This window comes from Lepisosteus oculatus, chromosome 13 (assembly GCF_040954835.1).
Source record: "Lepisosteus oculatus isolate fLepOcu1 chromosome 13, fLepOcu1.hap2, whole genome shotgun sequence".
Taxonomy (NCBI): domain Eukaryota; kingdom Metazoa; phylum Chordata; class Actinopteri; order Semionotiformes; family Lepisosteidae; genus Lepisosteus; species Lepisosteus oculatus.
The window spans coordinates 10,471,787-10,490,594 of record NC_090708.1 but is presented as its reverse complement, the minus strand read 5'-3'; the positions used below and the strand labels follow the sequence as shown (position 1 = coordinate 10,490,594).

The window sequence follows — 18,808 nt, the reverse complement described above, 5'->3', positions numbered from 1 at the left end:
TGTGGTGCTTGGCCAGTTGTTCACTGATACTTATTTAATTCCAGTTACTGTTTGCCTGACAGCTTAACTCAAAAACTGTGGGATCTGAATAAAAGGACACTTAGGAATTATTTAATTTAATAATTAACTGGCTCAGTTCTTAAATACTCAAGTTAGGTTGATGATGCATTTGCTGTCAATTTGAATCAGCTAATCACAGAGTCAAAGGAGCCTTTATGTATGCACACCTCTCTCTGAATTATGTGTGTGCGCACATGAAACAGGTTTAATATCCAAAAGCAAATGTAGGGGAAGGTGGAATATAATGTACACATCTAATTCCTTCAGGGAGGGCATTCCAGGCCATAGAGGCTTAGTAACACAAACTGAGGTGGGCTCTAGGAATCTGCCACATTCTTAAAGACAGTATTAGCAGGAACTAAGTCAGAGGGAACATTTGAAGCCAATCTAATTAAGAAATTAAGAGAAGGATTTTATAATGAATGTGATACTTCACTGGTAGCAGTGAAGAGACATCAGGACGAGAGTACATATACCAAGATGAATTAGTCTTGAGGCCCTTTCACATTAACACTTTGACCTGGGTCGCAACATGGTGTAAAACAGGTACAGTAGGTCAAACAGTTTCATATTAATTTTCAAACACGTATGGTCAGCCTAGGAGCCAGACTACATAAATACAAATTTGCAATTATGCTGTGCCCTGCCACTTGGTCTGTAGAAAAAAAGATTTTCAGACAGAAGTGCTTAACCAAAGCCGGCAGATGCATACAATGATATTACAATAGTGTTTAAAATGCCTGTGGAGATTTCACCAATGTTACAGTATATTGTATCACTGTATACTGTACGTGTTTTTTCTGTGTAATTTCCATGATAGTAACTTCCAATTTAAAAATAGCTGTTGGCATATCTAGATGAACATCTTTTTACTTTTATGAGAGTAGCACGATTTCCAATAGTTAAAATGCTACACTATACTAAAGTATAACCCACATTTGTGATAAAAATCATTAACAATTAGAAAATCATGCATCTTCCCACATGGTACTAAAATATAACACACAGCTGTAGTGGAAAATGTGACATAATCAAACATATGTATGTAATATGTAATCTACTTATGTTTTACAAACTGTGACATCCGTTTTAAGTTAACTAAAATGTAAAATGAGTTAAATGTAGTTAACTCTTACAGACCCAGACTTGAACAAGAAGGGGGCCCACAGAGAGCACACAGAATGTTCAATGTGGAAGAAAAGAAGGATGAAAAATATATTTTTTCACTTGTTTTCAAAATGAAGTCAATGTGGCGGCTCCTGTTGTGTTGTAACTGTACTCTGGCAGTCAGTGTGAGAAGACATCAGCTGTAAGGTATCAACACTGTAAATGAATACTTGAATGATTCCTTCATGTCATCTTGAGGATAAAAAAGTAACATGAGCCAAACTTATCTGTGCCTTATCTTATCCTTGGTGACAAGCTGATTGCTGAAATCAATGGTCCAAGTTTGTGTTTAACCGACCTCTGGTGGTCACACAACTAAATGACAAGCCTTGAGATTTTTACAAGGGGTACTTGCCCTGAATAATTTTACTTTAATCTGTAGTGTAAAGAAGACCGGGTTTGTCCTCAGTACAGAAATGTCCTCTCTTTTGTGTTCAGAGTTTTCTGCCCTTTGGAATTACATCTGATTTGGGTTTAGATTTGATGTTCTCAAGCACATGTAAAAAAGGGGTACAGAGATGAGAGAAAAGAAGAAATCCTTGTGTCGGCAGAAAAGTTCCTGGGGGACCCCTGGCTTTCATCCCACTTCTGATCTTAATTAATTGAAATTAATATTTGGATAAGAAGTCTCATGGTCTTTTTTTCTATCATAAGACATTGTTAATTGCAAACATAAGACATTACTAACAATACTTATAAGACCAGCAGGAGTATGACCCTGGAGACCCGTGCTGTGGTTCTCTCGTATAAAATGTACATTCGGGTTTGAATGCTGAAGAAATTAGGAGAAGCTATCCCTTTCCTGGATTCCCAGTTTTTCCCATTTCCATATTTTTAACCCTTTTCCCACTCTAGATCATGGAAGGGGGGGCTTCCCTCTGGACCACATAGCGTTTCTGTCTCAAATGCGAACCAGCTATTCAACAGAACACAGACACATCTGTACAGTGTCTGTGGAGCAACAAACAGGATTAATGAATCTCTGCCTGACACATGGGGGTCTATATTGCACAGCCAGGAAAGAAAAAAAAGTTCTTTTTCTATTTGACAAATAAAGCCGAAGATACAAAACACTGTCTGTTGCTTTTTGGATGTTTTTAATCTTTTCTGGTCATATTTAGCCCACATTTCACTCCAGCTGTAGAATGGTACACTTAAAAGTTGATCCAATATTTACAGTTGTGGTCTGTTTTTATGGGAATGCTATTGTCTCTGGCTGCATGTGTTTCATGGCTCCCACTGAATACCTCTGGGATGACCTCGGGTGCTGAAGTCATTAAGCACAAGACCCTCAGCAGTTAAGGGTTTTGCTTGTCTCTGAATGGAACAGAACAGCCAAGCATCGCTTCAGCACTTTCAGTCACTGAAGAATGGCCTGTATTTGTCCTAATGGAAGCTGTTTACTGTATTATTTCTGCTGACTGCGCCTGTTAGGCAATCATCACTACAGATGAGTCTTGGAAGTAATTGTCCCGTCCTTTCCAAATTGGCTCCAGAAATGAAGCAGAATTTGAGATTTATTGTTTTAGTAACTGTAGTACTTTAAAATGTTGTAAATTTAGTGAGATAGAAATAGCTAGAAAAATGAATGACCGGTAGCTCCCAGAAAAAAAAAACGGTCCACTAAGCTACTCCTCAGACGGTTTTCGCTGGTTTTTATCTAGCTGTGATTGGAGTGGCAGAATCTGGAGAACTGGCCATGAAAAGCAGCACTTATGTGAGGCAGCAGTTTCGCCCTTGACCCAGTTGCTTCAATTAACTGCAAGCACCAGATTCGTGACGGTCAGACAAAGCTTTGCCTGCACACCATTGTTTTGAAGAGCTTAGTGATATTTGAATCAAACAAGCAGAAGGAAAATGCAGCTTTGAACTGAGAGATCATGAAGAGGGAAATGGTCAAATATAATAGCCTGTTTATTGCTCAGATTGAATTGCTGAGCTCCATTAGAACATATAGACCATGTTTTGTTTAACTCTTGTAAGGGAATCTGCAAAGTCATCAGAAATGAGAACTTTAGTGCAACATTATTAAGGGCATCAGCATCAATCTACAGGCAATGGCACCATGTTTTTATAGCTTTGGGGGATGTTGAGCTATGTATCCATCTATAGGCTGACTACTAATATAGCTTGCAGATATTTGTTTCTTTATGAATTATGTTTTACCTGTCTCATTCAGTTCTGCCACATTGCAGTAGTGTATTGGCCCTATTTACAGACATTATTTATGGTGCTGTTTTAGTTGTAGTTCTAATAGTAATAAAGCATCGGAAAAGTACTGAAAACTGAAGTGTTTGAAATTGTTTAGTGGGTAAGAATGTTAACTGAATTAAGACATTTTGATAGGATACACACTGTTGATTTCCATCAAAGACAAAGAATGAAAGAAGCTAATTTGGCCCATCTAACTGCTTTAGCCACTAGTGTTTAATTGAACCAAGGTTTTTTTTTTAAAAAGACAGGGTATTTGCTGGCTTCTTTCCTGCCATGAGTTTGTAGCTCATTGATGATTATCAAAATTTGTGTCATCCATTCTCAGCTTTGCCCTTTCCTGCAGTATCTCTTTGACAAATCCCATTGACAAGAGCAGTGACAAACTCCACTGGGTTAACTATGTCAGTGCCTCAGGATTTTCAATACTTGAATCGGATCCCCCTCATACTTTTCTCTGTCCTAGATTTAAAAAAAAGATTCAGTTCTTTAGTCCTCTCGGTGTAGGTTATAACCTATAACCAAATGGAAGATCTTAAATTTGGACTGGAAGATTTTTAGAGAATCAGAAAAATTTGTTCAAGATCATTTCTGAGGTCAATCCTGTGGCAAAGCCAACACCAAAGACTGGTTCTACTAAAATATGGCTTCCTTCCCAAAATTACCCGTGAGCCCTCTTGAGGGTAAAATAAAGACGACCTCCTGGTACCCCCTCCCTACTGTCCCTCATTATTTTGTCAAGCCTAAATCTGCTCCCCCACTTTGTGGTCATCCACATAGGTGGATAACTGGGCTTCTGGCTGTTTGTTTCTTATATAGTTTATTAACTAGTCTTTACACTGATTTATAGTGTTTTTCTAGTTGTACTTTATTTTTTTTAATTACAACATATAGCCAATTCAATGTCACTGTGCAAGCAATTTGTGGTTCATATTTTATTGCATTCAAACATGTGGTAAACTTCCCAGGGCATTTTTACAGCATGTTTTTTTCTGTTTTAATGCATTCGTAAAATATTTTTCACTGACTGCACCAGAGGTATTTCATGAAATAATTAATATGTAGAGGCTAGGGTTCTTGTTCCTGTTTCTAAGACACAGGGTGACAGTTCTGGCTGATACAAGGCAGGATCCAGCTGAGCCACAGAGCGTGCCAAGACCTCTCTAGACTTTCCTGGGTTTAATTTAATAATCGGGATGAGCAAGCTGGTCTGTGAAGGCTCCCCTGTGACAAGGAAAGTCAGATGTTTTCTCAAGCTGATCCTCGGGCACCTTTTTTATGTGCAGGGTTTATTTTGGCCTGAGGTTTCCCAGATGAAAGTTTATTTTAGTCTGTAAATTACTTGGCTCCAAGGAAAACTACCCAAGGAAAACCCAGGATATTTCCGGCAAGAATTCCCAAAAAATAACACACTACATTTCAGAGTGGAGTTGCTCCACGGACAATAGAGGCTGCTTGGCAGCCCAGTGAAGTCTTCATAGACAAAGTGGCCTCCCAAGACATGGACTGACAACAAACGCTCTCAAATTCAACGTTCTCCATTTTATAAGCAGTTTATACCCTAATATTTAAAGACCAACTTCCTACACTTTTAAGAGATACCTATGTGCTCTAACGTAACATTTTTCAATAAAAAAAACCTTTTTGAAAACTATTCACGTTTAATTTGACATTACATCAGAGAAAAATAAAATCTATTCTGTTTCCCAAGGAGAAAAGTTCCCATATGTAGACCTTCCTATAGAAGAGGACGTAGAATGAACTGTTCAAGTCTTGGAATTATGAAATTTTGCGTTGCCTGGTAAGAGCTGGTGAGAGGGAGCCATTACTGCTTAAGAACCATGGATGTGCTTACTTAATCTAGGATGATTTTAGTCTTTTGGAAGTATTGGGAAACAAATAAGGGTCATAGGAGTCTTGGTATCTTAAATAGTGCTGTCAGGAAGTTTTAACTTTTTAAATTTTGATTTGTTGAGCCACAAAATGCACCCACCAGAAAACACACTCTGATTGTTGGCAAGCTCCTCAGTCATTTACAGTAAGAGCTTTTTGAAAGCTAACCAAAATTGGTATTTACTCTAATAAAGCAGTTGGTTTTGGAACACCTGAGTGGAGAACAGGGTATGTGTAATACGGTTCAGCAAATTGGTGTTGTTCTTGAGCTCTGGTTTCTCTGAATTACACCAGCTCAGTATAAAATACTTGGACATTGAGAAAACGGCTCTTTAACTTGTTCCAGATGCTTCAGTGATCTGATTAAAAGCCAAAACATATTCCGGTATTAGTGTATAATCACTAATTTAACTTTCTGAATGATTTCCTACACTTACTCTATAGTTCCAGGGGGCTTGAAATCCCTGTACTGGAATCAAAGGACAGCTGGCGTGATATCCGTTTGTTTGATGTAGCAGCAGGAAGAAAAGGCCATAAAAATGTCACATTGTACAGCAAGATTAGCGCATAATGAAAAAAAAAAATGGGTACAGTTACAAATTCCAGTCCAGAAATAAGACTTGCTTTGGGGGTCAACAATAACAAAGAGAGTTTGAAAACATCCAGCTCCCTCCATAGACAAGTTATTAAAGTGCATTTGTTAGTTGTTGCAGTGGTCCCAAAGCAAAAGGCTTAGTTTCATTCCAGGTCTGTGAACATAGGAGCATGCCTTTCTGTTAGACACTGGAGTACTTCTTTGTACAGTTGACCTTATTTTTCAGGCCTTCCAATGGAATGGCCAATTAGCATTATTCTCTCTTCTTGTGTAATTATAATTAGCTGCAATCTAAGGCTTCAGTTATTTTAATTGGTTGTTAAATATATAGTTTCACACGCTTTCACGGATGCACTTTCCAGCCTTTCCAAGAGAAGCCTGAAATTCCCTCTTTAACACCCACTTCCTCACAAGACCACGGTAGTGGAGGGAATGGATGGGGCTGCTAATTAAATGAGCCATGTGGAAAGCCAAATAAAACTTTGTTGTTTAAAAATCCCAAAGGTATGGTCTCCATGCAAGAGAAAAATAATTCTGCAAGGCAATCTGACATTCCTACAGGGAAATGGTGGTAAGGTGCTGTTTCTTGAATTTCTTATACTGTATTTTATACACATTAAGGGTCTTATTTTCCACAGGACCTCTGAAACATATACATTAGTCTCACTTTCCTTGTTTATTTCAAGTGTCTGGGTTGTTAATTTCAGATGTTTTGGTCGCTCTGTATTTTGCATGCCCTCTTTAGAAATAAGGCGGCTTAGTGGTCTACAACAATCAGGATTTTGTGTAGGAAATAGGCTTTCAGCCCAGTTAAAAAATGTATTTCCACTATAGATCCACTATACAAACAGGCAAAGATCTAACCGGAGTCATAAGAAATGTGATAGCCACCTCATGAGGGAAGTCTCACAGCAGTAGCAGCAGTTACTTTGGTTCATAACTCCAGATGACACAAGCATTGGCCACCTAGTACAGTATTTTCATCCACGAATCTCGGCAAGAGGACTCTCAATATAAAATATGTTTCAGTCTGGGAATTATTGCATTTGTTTTGCCTTACATTGGTTTCTTTTTTTTAAAAAAAGATAAAACTTGGTTCCAAAACCATGCTGCAATGTTTTACTATTTTATAAAATATTAAATAATGAATATGTCACTGTCCTCTCATATTAAAAGGGACTTTTTGCAGAAAAATATGCGCTTGTAAGGGAGAAACATTTGCAAATACTAATTTACCACAGGTAAACATGAGCCAATAAGATTGAGGGCCATCTGAGGTTTGTGCTCTTTTGGTTAGTTTAGCCCCAGCAGTGGGTTGGGGATTTTAGAGACACGTTTAAAGGCCCTTCTTAAAAACCCACTTCCTTCGGCAGCGGCAGACCGCTCTGCAAAGCCCAGGGCAGGTGTGCAGCACTGAGGTTTTCTCAGCTGCTCCTGTCTGGGAGAACAAGGGAGCTGTTTGTTCTGCGAGGAAAAGGATATATCCGCTGTGAGACTCTGCCTGCCCTGCTCCGACACTCGCCTCTGAGACTGTCAACACAGCCCTCCTGCCACCTCTGCACCAGCCAAACCCCCCACCCCACCATCATCATCGTCTTCCTCTTTTGGGCCTTAGCGTGACAACTGGTACATTTTTGAACTTTTAGTCTTCAGTTGCTTTCTTCCTTTTCCACCCTGTACCAGTTTCGTGGTGTTGACCGTGAACACAGAAAGTGTAACCCCACCTAATGGGCTCAAAAGGCAGCAAAGAAGTTTAACTAGGAGATGTTTAACTCCACTTGTCCATGAAAAGCATTCGTTTTTGCTTTATCTTGAAGTACAGTCAGCATCCAAAGTGCTGTCCTCAACTGTATTCTGTCATGATTTAATTCCCATGAATTCACAAGGCCAAAAAAAAAAAATGAAAGGGTCTGGAGGCCGAAAATATTGAAATGGGCAGAAATTCAAACCTACAGCTTATTGTCTGGGGAGTTTTAAAGAACTTACTGCACAGTGTTTGGAACAAAGCATTTGTGTATTTTTATATTTTCAATATTTCATCATGATCTAAATTGGATGTTCTTAACAGGACACTAACCTATTTCTGCACACTTTTTGCAGATTTTAGTTTTTTTTCTATTTCATGCCTCAGTCAGACTAATACTTTGTGCCATTTTCTTTACACGCTTCCAAGTTAAGTTACAAGTGAGTGTGTGTTTAGCTCACATTTTTTTAACAGTCCTCAATAGGTGCAGTTTGTCATGTTCGTCTTTCTCTGGAGAAAAAAATCACTGTATTGACCTACTGTATAACACTTTACATAAGCCGTATCTCTTACAGGATATTACAAAATTAACTGAAACAAATCTAACACTGGAAGCGAAATCAATATCAAGTAGATCTCGAACCCTCCTGGGAATACTTCTTAACCACAAGCACTGTGAACGTGTGGAAAACAGAGGGTAATGAAATCCTGCTACTGCCCGCCAACACAGCTGACACCCTGCCTCAAAGGCCTGTGTTATATAAAACCCACATTGTGAATTGACGTGCTGTTCGCAAAGGACTGCAAAACCTCAGCCTGCATGCTAGGCATTGAAATGTGGGCACACAGGTGCACACATGTTGCATTTTGAAACAGTTTTCTTTCCATAAATATTCTATTCAGACTCAATTACTAACACGTTAGCTGGAATGCTTACAATTCAATAACTGTATTTACTGGTTTCAATTCACTGAGCTACAAAACTGAGTGCCAATCACATCCTTATGCTTCCAATAATTTCCCAAGTGTCTCTTATGTGTTGATGTCACAGCAACACAACTATTTGTTTGAGAACATTTGGCATGATAAATAATTCAAGCTTGTGAATCACTCTAGATGTGCTTTTACAACAGCAATAGAATGTGTTCTCTGTATTTGAGTTTGTTTCTAAGGTTTCAGGCAAAGGGTGTTTGCCTTGTCAGTAGCAGTAATCTTGTGTTCAGTACCATAATCTTAATTAATAATGAATTGCTTACTGGGTTAGGCTCTGGTGACTCTGTGCTGTGTAAGCAGATGAGAAAATGCATGGATAGATATCTATAGCTCTTTCATCCTAAACAATCCCAAAATGCTTTACATAATGGAGGGGACCCACCTTTTCAACCATTACCATTACCTAGGTGGCACATAGCAGCCATTAGACACTGGCAGCCCCATTACAGAGTTGAATTAAGTTACTACAACTGAATCAAAGAGGGACTTTAGGGAAGCCGGATTGTGTAAACCCAAAATTAAATTTAGGCAGGACACAGGGATTAAAATTCCTATCAAGTAGTCAGGGACTCAGTTTAACTTCTCAACCAAACAATGGTATCTCTTACAGTAAAAGGTCTCTCAAGGCACCCAATTGTTTTATTCTGAAATTCTAATCCAAAGAGAAAACCACCACAACTGGTTTCCTTAGAGGTTTCCCATTCTTGAGCGTCTGAGTTCTAAAGAGATCAGATGAGACTTTACTCACTATTGTCGTATTTTTTCTATCGGTGGTTCTTAAAGTGTATAGCATTCTGTAATACACTTACAATACTCCTAGGAAATCCTTTAGGAGTGAGTGTAATAAGATATTTCTGCATACATACTCAGTACCACACTTTGTACCTTGTCCTCACAAGTGCCTTAAATCTACTTTAAATGAGCATAGGCTAAGGTTGAAGCTATATTTGTGTACAGTCTGATAGATGAATTCCAGCAACACAGTGAATTGTTCTCCTGAATACAATGACTCTGCTCCTAGTAAACATGCAGTCTGCATCTTGGTCTCCATTCTTGGGGGTAGTGGGGTGTGAATGATCTTGGCACTTTCAGTGGAACACAGTATGCCACCAGAAAGAATCCCAGTTTATCTCCCATGCAGTCACTTGACCATCTTCTCCAAAAACACAAGTCAGTAGGTGCATGTACAGGCAGACCAGCAGCAGAAGCAAGCAGAATTTCACCAAGTAAAGTTTATTTTAACCAGACTGCATCACTGAATGGCACATCAGAGTAGTGTAGGAGTTGGGGATCTGGCTTGTCAGTGTAAATCCTTTAGAAATCTTGTGGCTGGTCTGGTTTTTGTAAAAGACAGGAGGGATAACAATGGTTCTTTCCTGGTATTTCTGAGAAAAACAATGGGATACTCTGACACTGAGTCAAAAAATGATGAGTTTGTAAAGTGATAATTAAAGATTAGCCTTGCGGTCCTCTGAAGATGGGGGCTCTGTTCTGAAGCACTGTGGACCAGTTAACATGTCTGGGAGAGGTGCAGGCCCTGGAGATCATGAATAATTGAGGGAGAGAGATGCTGGCAGAAAAGGGATGGCAGTATGATTCAGACATGAATATATACCTGTATCTATAGATAATGTGAATAGTTTTTGATGCCTCCTGTTATTTTTCCCTGTTTAAACAGACAATTATATGTCTGTGTAAAGATTAAATAAGCTTTTATATTGGGAAGACAAGGAGCTAAGGCTGAGTGCAAGTGTATGAGTCCATCGCTGACCCATAATGTTTCTGCACTGTGTTCAGGTGAACAACAACGGACTGGTGTCATTTTTACGGGAAGTGTCTCAGTTCACACCAGTTGCATTTCCCATTGCTGGGGACCGACGGGTTGTGGCACCTTTCTGGGCCGATGTCGACAACCGGCGGGCGGGGCAGGTATTCTACAGGGAGAGCAAGGATCCCGCCATCCTGCAGAGAGCCACTGCTGATGCCCGTCGCTACTTTCCCGAGTTTCCCAGCTTCACCACCTCCTGGGTCCTGATCGCCACCTGGCATCAAGTCACGTTCTTCGGGGGTAGCTCATTTACGCCCGTAAGAACCCCTTCATTGCCATTTCTTTCTCTGGCAAGAAGCAGAACCGCCGTGTCTTTTAATCTCGGTGCAGAACTTCATTGTTTTTGCTCTCAACCTGAGGCTTTATACTGATTCAGAATTTGGTCAGTATATGTGTGAATTACATATGCTATACGTTAGGACTGTATTAAAATCAAAATAAAAATGTATTCAATTAGTTCAGCTTCAGTGTTTTAGTTGTTTTTTAGTCAGAATGCTGAAAGTTTGGGTGAGCCTGATATCAGGGGCTTGAAGTTGGCGGTTGGCATGCATTTCTTACTGAAATGTTTCGATAAGGATGGGAAAAAGTTAATTGGATCAACACAGTCCAAATTCTTAGAAAACCCCAATTTTCCTAATGTGGCTCCACAGGTTAACACATTCCAGGTGGTTCTGATCACAGACGGAGAGCTTTCGTTCACCATCCTGCAGTACGAGAACATCACCTGGACCACTGGCCTGCACGCCAGCAGCGGGGGGGACCTGGCGGGGCTCGGGGGCATCGCTGCACAGGTACAGCGTGTCTGATCAGCACTGCGCTGCAAGCCCAGAGCACGAGGTGGAATGGTATTTCCCAACAGGGCACGCTTTTAGCTCTTATTGGAATTTGGTTAAGGGCACTCATACAGAATTTCAGCATCTATCACCTAAGTGTCCGACACTGTGAGTGGTTAAATCTACTTTTAGTAGAGCTGTGGTGACTTTGATAGTTTCAAATTTCAACTTTCAACTTTCTTGTCGTATGTACCTGAGTACACTGAAATGCTTACTGGTGTGTTTCCTCACATAACAAACATGTCATGATACAGTAAGTGACCTCATGCATTGGTTGAGAAAAGAACCTATGTGGGTGCTAACAACAAAGCGGGAAGTAGCAGTATAAACTACAAGCAGCAGCCATATGCATAAACTTGTAGTTGGCAACAATATACATATTATTAGTACAGAATACAATAGAAGCAGTATACGTTAAAAGGGTAACAACTGTAATCTTCAGCAGCAAAAACCAAATGATAAGTGAATAACCAAAAATTCAATTTCTGTACTTTCTTGTGGACTACTCTGAGTCCTTGCCTGGAAAATCCACAGGAATCAGTTTAACATTTTTCCTCATAAAAGAGCAGGCTTCATGCCTTGTCCAGCTCTTAACGTGCTGCCTAATTATTGACTCAGAAACAAGGTAACCTCAACTGCTAAGCCACTGCTATCCATATAAACCACAGATATACAGTGTTTATGAGCATAATGTGCCGTTGTGTAGTTAATTCATTTCAAGCAGTAAGAGGAGCTGATCAAACACCAAAGACAGTAAAATCGTACTTACTGTATACTTAATACTTTCCCTCGTCACCAGGGATGCTTAGAGAGGGAGAGAAGTGTTGTTCCATTCGTGAGTCCCCCTGCTCTATTCCCAGGCAGGCTTTAATGCAGGCGATGGGAGGCGCTATTTCAACATCCCAGGCTCCCGCACTGAGGATGTGGTGGATGTGGAGGAGACGACCAATGTTGGCGTTCCTGGGCGCTGGGTCTTCCGTATCGATGATGCCCAGGTGCAGGTGGGAGGCTGCAATGACTCAGGTACAAACCCAGGGCTTCCCTCACACCTTGGCAGCAGTATTGTGGCTTTACGGCACTTCAGAAACAATTGACAGATGTTTTGATGCATTTATTGCAAGTTAATTTTGTCTCTTTTTGGTCTGATTTAGCTTATTATAGGTACGTATTGCCTACCAAAATTGTGTTCTGATGAAATATTGCTCAGTAGGAAATTTTTAAAAATATATGTTAAATCAAAGACTTCATTATACACATGAAGAATATTGCTTATAGATTTATTTATGTACAGTTTCACTTGCAGTATTCTAGCCATGTAAATTAAACTTGTATGGATTGCCAGTGATCAATAGAACTACAAGTAGTGACTATGAGAGAGAATACAGATAATTGTCTGCAGTTGGAATGGTGGATATTTTTGCATTGAGAATCTTTCAGCAGTTCTCTGTATATCCAGGGGGAAAATAAATTAAACTGCACATGTAGGCATGTATAAATTTGTATCAAAGGTTAGAAATAATAAAATAGAAATAAAATTACAAAATGTCTGTTTGAGGCCATAGTTTGTAAGCAAAAAAGCTGTCATATAACCAACAAAAAGCAGAGTTCTAAGTGGACCAAGATAAAAAAAACAAACAGATCTTTTCAGAGAATCAGTGCCTTGACTTGATTAAATTAAAATAAACTGTTTAAGTGATGCATTTTGTATATGTATATGTAGAGACAGACAGAAACGTTTTGTTAGTTTGGTATTGATGTTGTTTATGTCCGAACATAACCAGCAGAAGTGAATTCTACTCAGTTATTAGCTGCCATAAAAGCAAGAGAAATAGAAAGGCCTGTTATCTGCTACATTTGTGAATGTTCTGATGCTGGTAACGGTTTTGATCCAAAGCAGCCCTTTGTGTGTGTCTGCCCCAGCCTCTGTGTGCCTGAACCTGCGCCCCTGTCTGAATGGAGGGCACTGCATCGACGACTGCATCACTGGCCACCCTTCCTTCACCTGCTCCTGCCTCACTGGCTACACGGGCCGGAGATGTCAGATAGGTTAGCTCTGCTTTCCTCCTGGCCTCTCCACTTCAAAACACTAGAGCAAAGTCTGACGGACTCTTTTTGTAAGGATGTGAAGCCTGTGGTCTATTTTCTTCCTTGAAATAACAGAAAGAACCTATTAGTCCAGTATAGAAGAGGGGCTGGTCACTGCCTTGTTACAACCTTCATAAAACACCACATTTCTCTCTTACTGTATAGTGCTGCCAGAAATCTCAGTGACTAGTAGTTAACTCCTGCCTTATACCCATTGCTTGCCTGGACCCTGGTTCCCCGCATTTGTAGGATGGATAAAACGGTTCAAAAATGGTTGGATGGTAGTTATGTGTCACAGTGATAGGGGGAAAAGCACCCCTGAAGTACGTGCAGTTCGACCTTGGAATCAAACTCAAGTGTCTCAGACACATCCAAATAACACTTTCCTACAGCCCAGGCAAGTGTAAACCTACTACAGCCATATGCCAGCAGCCATATCACCCTGCAACTAGCAGCCCACTGAAGCTCAGCAGGTGTGCGCCTGGCCAGTACCTGGGAATAATTAAGGTTGCTGCTGGAAGAGGTGTTAGTGGGACCAGTAGTGCTCATCCTGCAGCCTGGGTGGGTCCTAATGTCCCCATTATAGTGATGGGGACACTACACTGTAAAAAGGCACCATCCTTCAGATGAGACGTAAAACCGAGGTCCTGACTTTCTGTGGTCATTAAAAACCCCGTAATGTTTCTTGAAAAGAGTAGGAGTGTTACCCTGGCATCCTGGCCAAATTTCCCATTGGTCTTTACCAATCATGGCCTCCTAATATGAATTGGCCTCATCACTCTGCTCTCCTCCCCACCGATAGCTGGTGTGTGCCGAGCGCACTGCCATTGCATCATCCAGGTTGGTGCTGCACATAGCTCGTAGTGGAGGGAGTGAGTAGAGTAATGGGGGAAGTCCCCAATACCTGTGAAGCACTTTGAATTGAGTGTCCAGAAATTGCACTATACAAGTGTAATTGAATTATTATTGTTACAGTGAAACCAAGGTTTCCCTTGCTGTAGGATGTCTGTTCAGTATTGAGAGCCTGTGGAATGAGGCTCCTGCAACTTTCTCATTTTACAACCTGAGACCTGTTGTAATTGCATCTGGACAGCATGCATCTTCTACCATGCCTGTTCCGCAGACATTAACGAGCTCTGATGGTGTCAGTAGCTGCTTGCTTTTCAGTCTGACAAGACTCATTACATTTGTTTTGTAGGTCAAGCTCAGTAGATCATCCATGTCATGGTCGGACAGGGTAGTGCACGGAAAGGAAAGGTCAGCGTCAGACTCGCCATGAGAACTTTGTATTTTCCCCATTTTTCTCCCTCCTGATTATCTCCCTCAGATGTCAATGAGTGCTCCTCCTACCCCTGTCAGAATGGAGGGACATGCATTGATGGGCAGAACAACTTTACCTGTCACTGCCACCCTGGCTACACGGGACTGTTCTGTGAAACAGGTACTATGACTTCCAGCGCTGTCCAGAGTCTATGCTTTATGCCACAGTTGTTATTGATCAGTATGAGAGCTGACTATCCTGCCTTGTCACACTGACTGACTTATCCCTCCTTTTAACTGACCCTTACGTCTTTGACACCTTTGTTGGTTATTTACCCCCATTCCAAAATTCAGTCTCGCAGACTTGTGAGCAATTAATTCTTTATGTCAGGTTTATCTAGTAGTTAATTTAGATTAGCAAGGAAGCTACAGTCACTCTAAAAATTCAGGGACTTATTCTCAAGGCACTCTAAATTTATTGCACAGACAAGAATAACTTCATTTACAGTACCTGCATTTTAGCCCAACACCTCAGAATGTCATATCAACCCTTTAGCTGATCCAGGGAATTAAGCAATTAACACAAAACTAGTAATTATGTAACATTTCCTAACAACAAGGGGCAATTATGGGCGATGTGTTGAAAGAGAAAGTGTAGCAACAAAAGCTTTTAAATAACAGTCTACGTGCCAGTATGAACTGGTTGGCAATTACCAGTTCAATCCCTGTACAGTGAAGCAGGCAGTTTATCAGGTGTGACCAGAAGAAAGATATATAAAATTAACAAAAATTTACGTTTGTTTTGTCGCTTCAAATCTTTTCTTTGTGCATTATTTCCGGTTAGACATGTTTGCAGACGCTGACATTTAAGACACTCCAAACATTAAAAGGTTTCACTGTTAGTGCTGCATATTTCCCCAGCAATCGCCAACAGCAGTGAAACTTAATCACGGACGCACTGCTCAGCTGAGTAAATAACATCAGGCCTGTGTTTGGCTGCAGACATCAATGAATGTGAAGGCAGGCTGTGCAGAAACGGAGGTGTGTGTGTTGAAGGAGTTGGCAATTTCACATGCCAGTGTGAACCAGGCTTCACTGGGTCTGTATGTGAGACAGGTGAGTAGGTTCACACTCACCTCCTCGATTCTATGTGCAAACTGTGCCTGATTTGTCTTAAATATATCCATTCTTTTTTAGATATAAATGAATGTGAGTCCCAGCCCTGTCTGAATGGGGGAAAATGTGTTGACCTGACAAACAGCTATACCTGTGAATGCTCTCTTCCCTTCACTGGACTGCATTGTGAGACAGGTGAGAGAAAAATGTACATGTGTACCTCATTTATAGGTACATTATACCATGAATAGCCTGTTTCTTATATATAAAAAGATCAATTCCACAAATATACTGTACAGTATTTATCCCTTTACTCGGTATGGAAGTATAAGATTATTGCTTCCACTGTCTCTGTATCTTAATACATGTTTTATACATCAACTATTTATTCAGTTATCCTTTTATTTTCCTATAATGTAATGTCATTCCAAATGAGACAAGAAAAACAGCATAAATATACTGAAGAATTTTTTTTACTGTGACTTATATTTACAGGCTGGACTAACCTGGAATGTACAGTGCATTCATCAGTTCTTTCCATTTTTAGTCCCTTAATGTCGTGCAGTTTGTAATTCATTTGACATTGTGAAGGGTGAGTTTACCCCATAAAGGAACAAAAACATGCACAGCCCAACATTGTAATATTTACAATGTCTGAAATAAAGGCTCACACAATTCATTTTGGTTTATTTGAAGTGTGAAGATGAAATGAAGGGAGCAGAGATCACCAAGGTCTAAACTGTGAATTTGCATCGCGTTTGTAGTCTCTTGTAGTTCCTTCTCTTGATAATTCTATATGCTGTATCATCACAGGTGTCCAACACAGCTTTGTCTTTTGTTTCAGCGAAGACGGCTTTTCACAAATTACAAAATCATTTTGGTGACGATCCAAGTAGCTCCTGAAAAGACTTGTTACAGATTTGTTAGAACTACTTGCTCAGGAAGCAAATGAACCTTGCATCATCCTCAGAAGCCAGTGAATGAGATGTTTTGCAGTTAGGCTGTTCTGTGCTGATACACATTCCTTTCGTGACATTCTCAAAAGTCAACTTTTCTGGTTTCTTTTTAAGTAGAAAAGGAAGGGTGTAAAAGGGAGTTACAGGTTTTTAATATTTACATAATCACCATACTGTAGAACTGGCCATGATTGCATTGTTGCAAAAAGTCTAATAAAGGCTATGACTGTGTCTGGAGCTGCAGAGACATCAGCAGAGTGCAAAAGACGTGTACATGAATGAAATGTGTACAGAGAGTGAAATGAGCTCTCACTTGTTGTCACGTCATTTAGTTTACTCAGCCATTCAACCTCCCTGATTGCCTTTCCAGGGGGCGTACACTGCCCAAGGGTGGCCCTGCCACTTACAAACTTCAAATAAAACATAATGAACACGGTTTCAACTCACCAAGCTGCTTGATGAAAGGAAGCCAGGCACAATGACCTACGGGCTTAAAGCAAGCATGGCTCTCTTTCAGCCATTTACTTTCGGAACTTATTTTTTTCAGAGCTTGTCACATTGATAAATTCTTCCTTCACTGACGCTGACAAACAAACAGGTTAGTATAATTTTTTCTCTTTCTTTTTATCCTTGACCAACTAACTTTCTTATCAAAAGGAAATTGAAATGTACAGTAATGAACATGACCATTACTTTTCTGCCAATCTAAGAATTATAATTTTCCAAAATACATGCAGAAACCAGCTATGTTTTAAAACTTGAATCTGTTCTTGATTTGGGAACAGTAAGGTTGTACCTCATTTTCCTCAGCTGAAGCCCAGTGGCTTAATGTTCTACGTAGTGACCCAGATTCTTGGTTTCCTTTTGAGCCAAATACTGTTGTTACCCAGCTCCCCAATGTTTAATTTTTTTCAGATCCTGAAAAGCTGACGAATTCCTCATTCACGGATTCTGTCAATGCAACTGGTAAATACATTGCTTATTTTCCTTTTTCTAGAAAGGTATTAAAAAAGCAAATAACACATCACCCTTAAGCTGTATAACTTGTGTTATCACAAATGCTCTCAATTCATATTATGTAAAGTTCAGTCAACCCACAGAAAGTTTGAGTCAGGTAACAGGTTTGGTTAAAGATGTCACACTTCTTCCATATCTTAAAATGAAGCAAATGTATTACTTAAGCATTGCATTAAAAATGCCACCAAATTCCTCACTTGAAACTTTTGTCTGTTCAGGCCTGTTTTTCGCCTTCTGATAAGATTAGTTTTTAGATAATCTCACTAAGTCTTTGCACTCTGACTGCTGAATTACAGATCTGTCTGTATGTACATCATGCCAGGACACCTGCTCCTGCTCCTGCGTACCTGCTTACTCTGGCTGGAACTATCAAAGTAACATGCACAGCTGGGTAGCTTTTCTCAATGTGTATTTATTGACTTTTCTAGTGATAAAAAACCTCAGAGAAATAAAATACTTAAGTATGTGTTATACATTTAAGACAGAACAGTCTGTCATTATTTAGCTACATTTTCTGTCCTGTATAAGAACATAGAGTATAGTCTTAATATTTACAACCATATATCTGAGAGAAGACATATTCAGAAGTCTAATAACTACATATAATCAATATTAATGATTAATAATAATAATTACTTACACTTATATATAGTGTTTTTCTGGACACTCCACTCAAAGCACTTCACAGGTAATGGGGACTCCCCTCCCTCACCACTTATGTGCAGCATCCACCTGGATAATGCGATGGCAGCCAAAGTGCACACATCAGCTATCAGTGGGGAGGAGAATGGAGTAATGAAGTCAATTATTAGGAGGCCATGATTGGTAAAGGCTAATGGGAAACTTTGGCCAGGATGCCGAAATTGGGTTTCCAGTTGTGAGTTGCAGGGTGACTGTGCTGCTGGCTAGAGCTATGATACCTCTTCTAAGTTCACTGAATGCTCAAAAATCACAAGACCTCACAAATTGTGAGTTCTGGCATTATTGGTCCAATGAAGACTGACAGATAACAGATAACCTGAGAATGTGGAAGATGAATGTGAAATGCTG

At 40.0% G+C, this 18,808-nt stretch overlaps 1 protein-coding gene across 4 annotated transcripts in view; it reads left to right on the top strand.

Moving 5' to 3' along the window:
• Positions 1-18,808, top strand: part of sned1 (sushi, nidogen and EGF-like domains 1) — a 41,788-nt gene that overhangs the window by 1,554 nt on the left and 21,426 nt on the right. For 3 of the 4 annotated variants that reach the window (XM_069197539.1, XM_015361367.2, XM_015361364.2), the window contains exons 2-10: positions 10,461-10,748; positions 11,142-11,282; positions 12,185-12,347; positions 13,245-13,370; positions 14,737-14,850; positions 15,672-15,785; positions 15,867-15,980; positions 17,289-17,339; positions 17,657-17,707. In XM_069197539.1, the coding sequence (XP_069053640.1) occupies positions 10,461-10,748; positions 11,142-11,282; positions 12,185-12,347; positions 13,245-13,370; positions 14,737-14,850; positions 15,672-15,785; positions 15,867-15,980; positions 17,289-17,339; positions 17,657-17,707 (1,162 nt within the window). The remainder of the gene's footprint in view (positions 1-10,460; positions 10,749-11,141; positions 11,283-12,184; positions 12,348-13,244; positions 13,371-14,736; positions 14,851-15,671; positions 15,786-15,866; positions 15,981-17,288; positions 17,340-17,656; positions 17,708-18,808) is intronic. The other variant, XM_015361368.2, reaches the window with a different exon arrangement.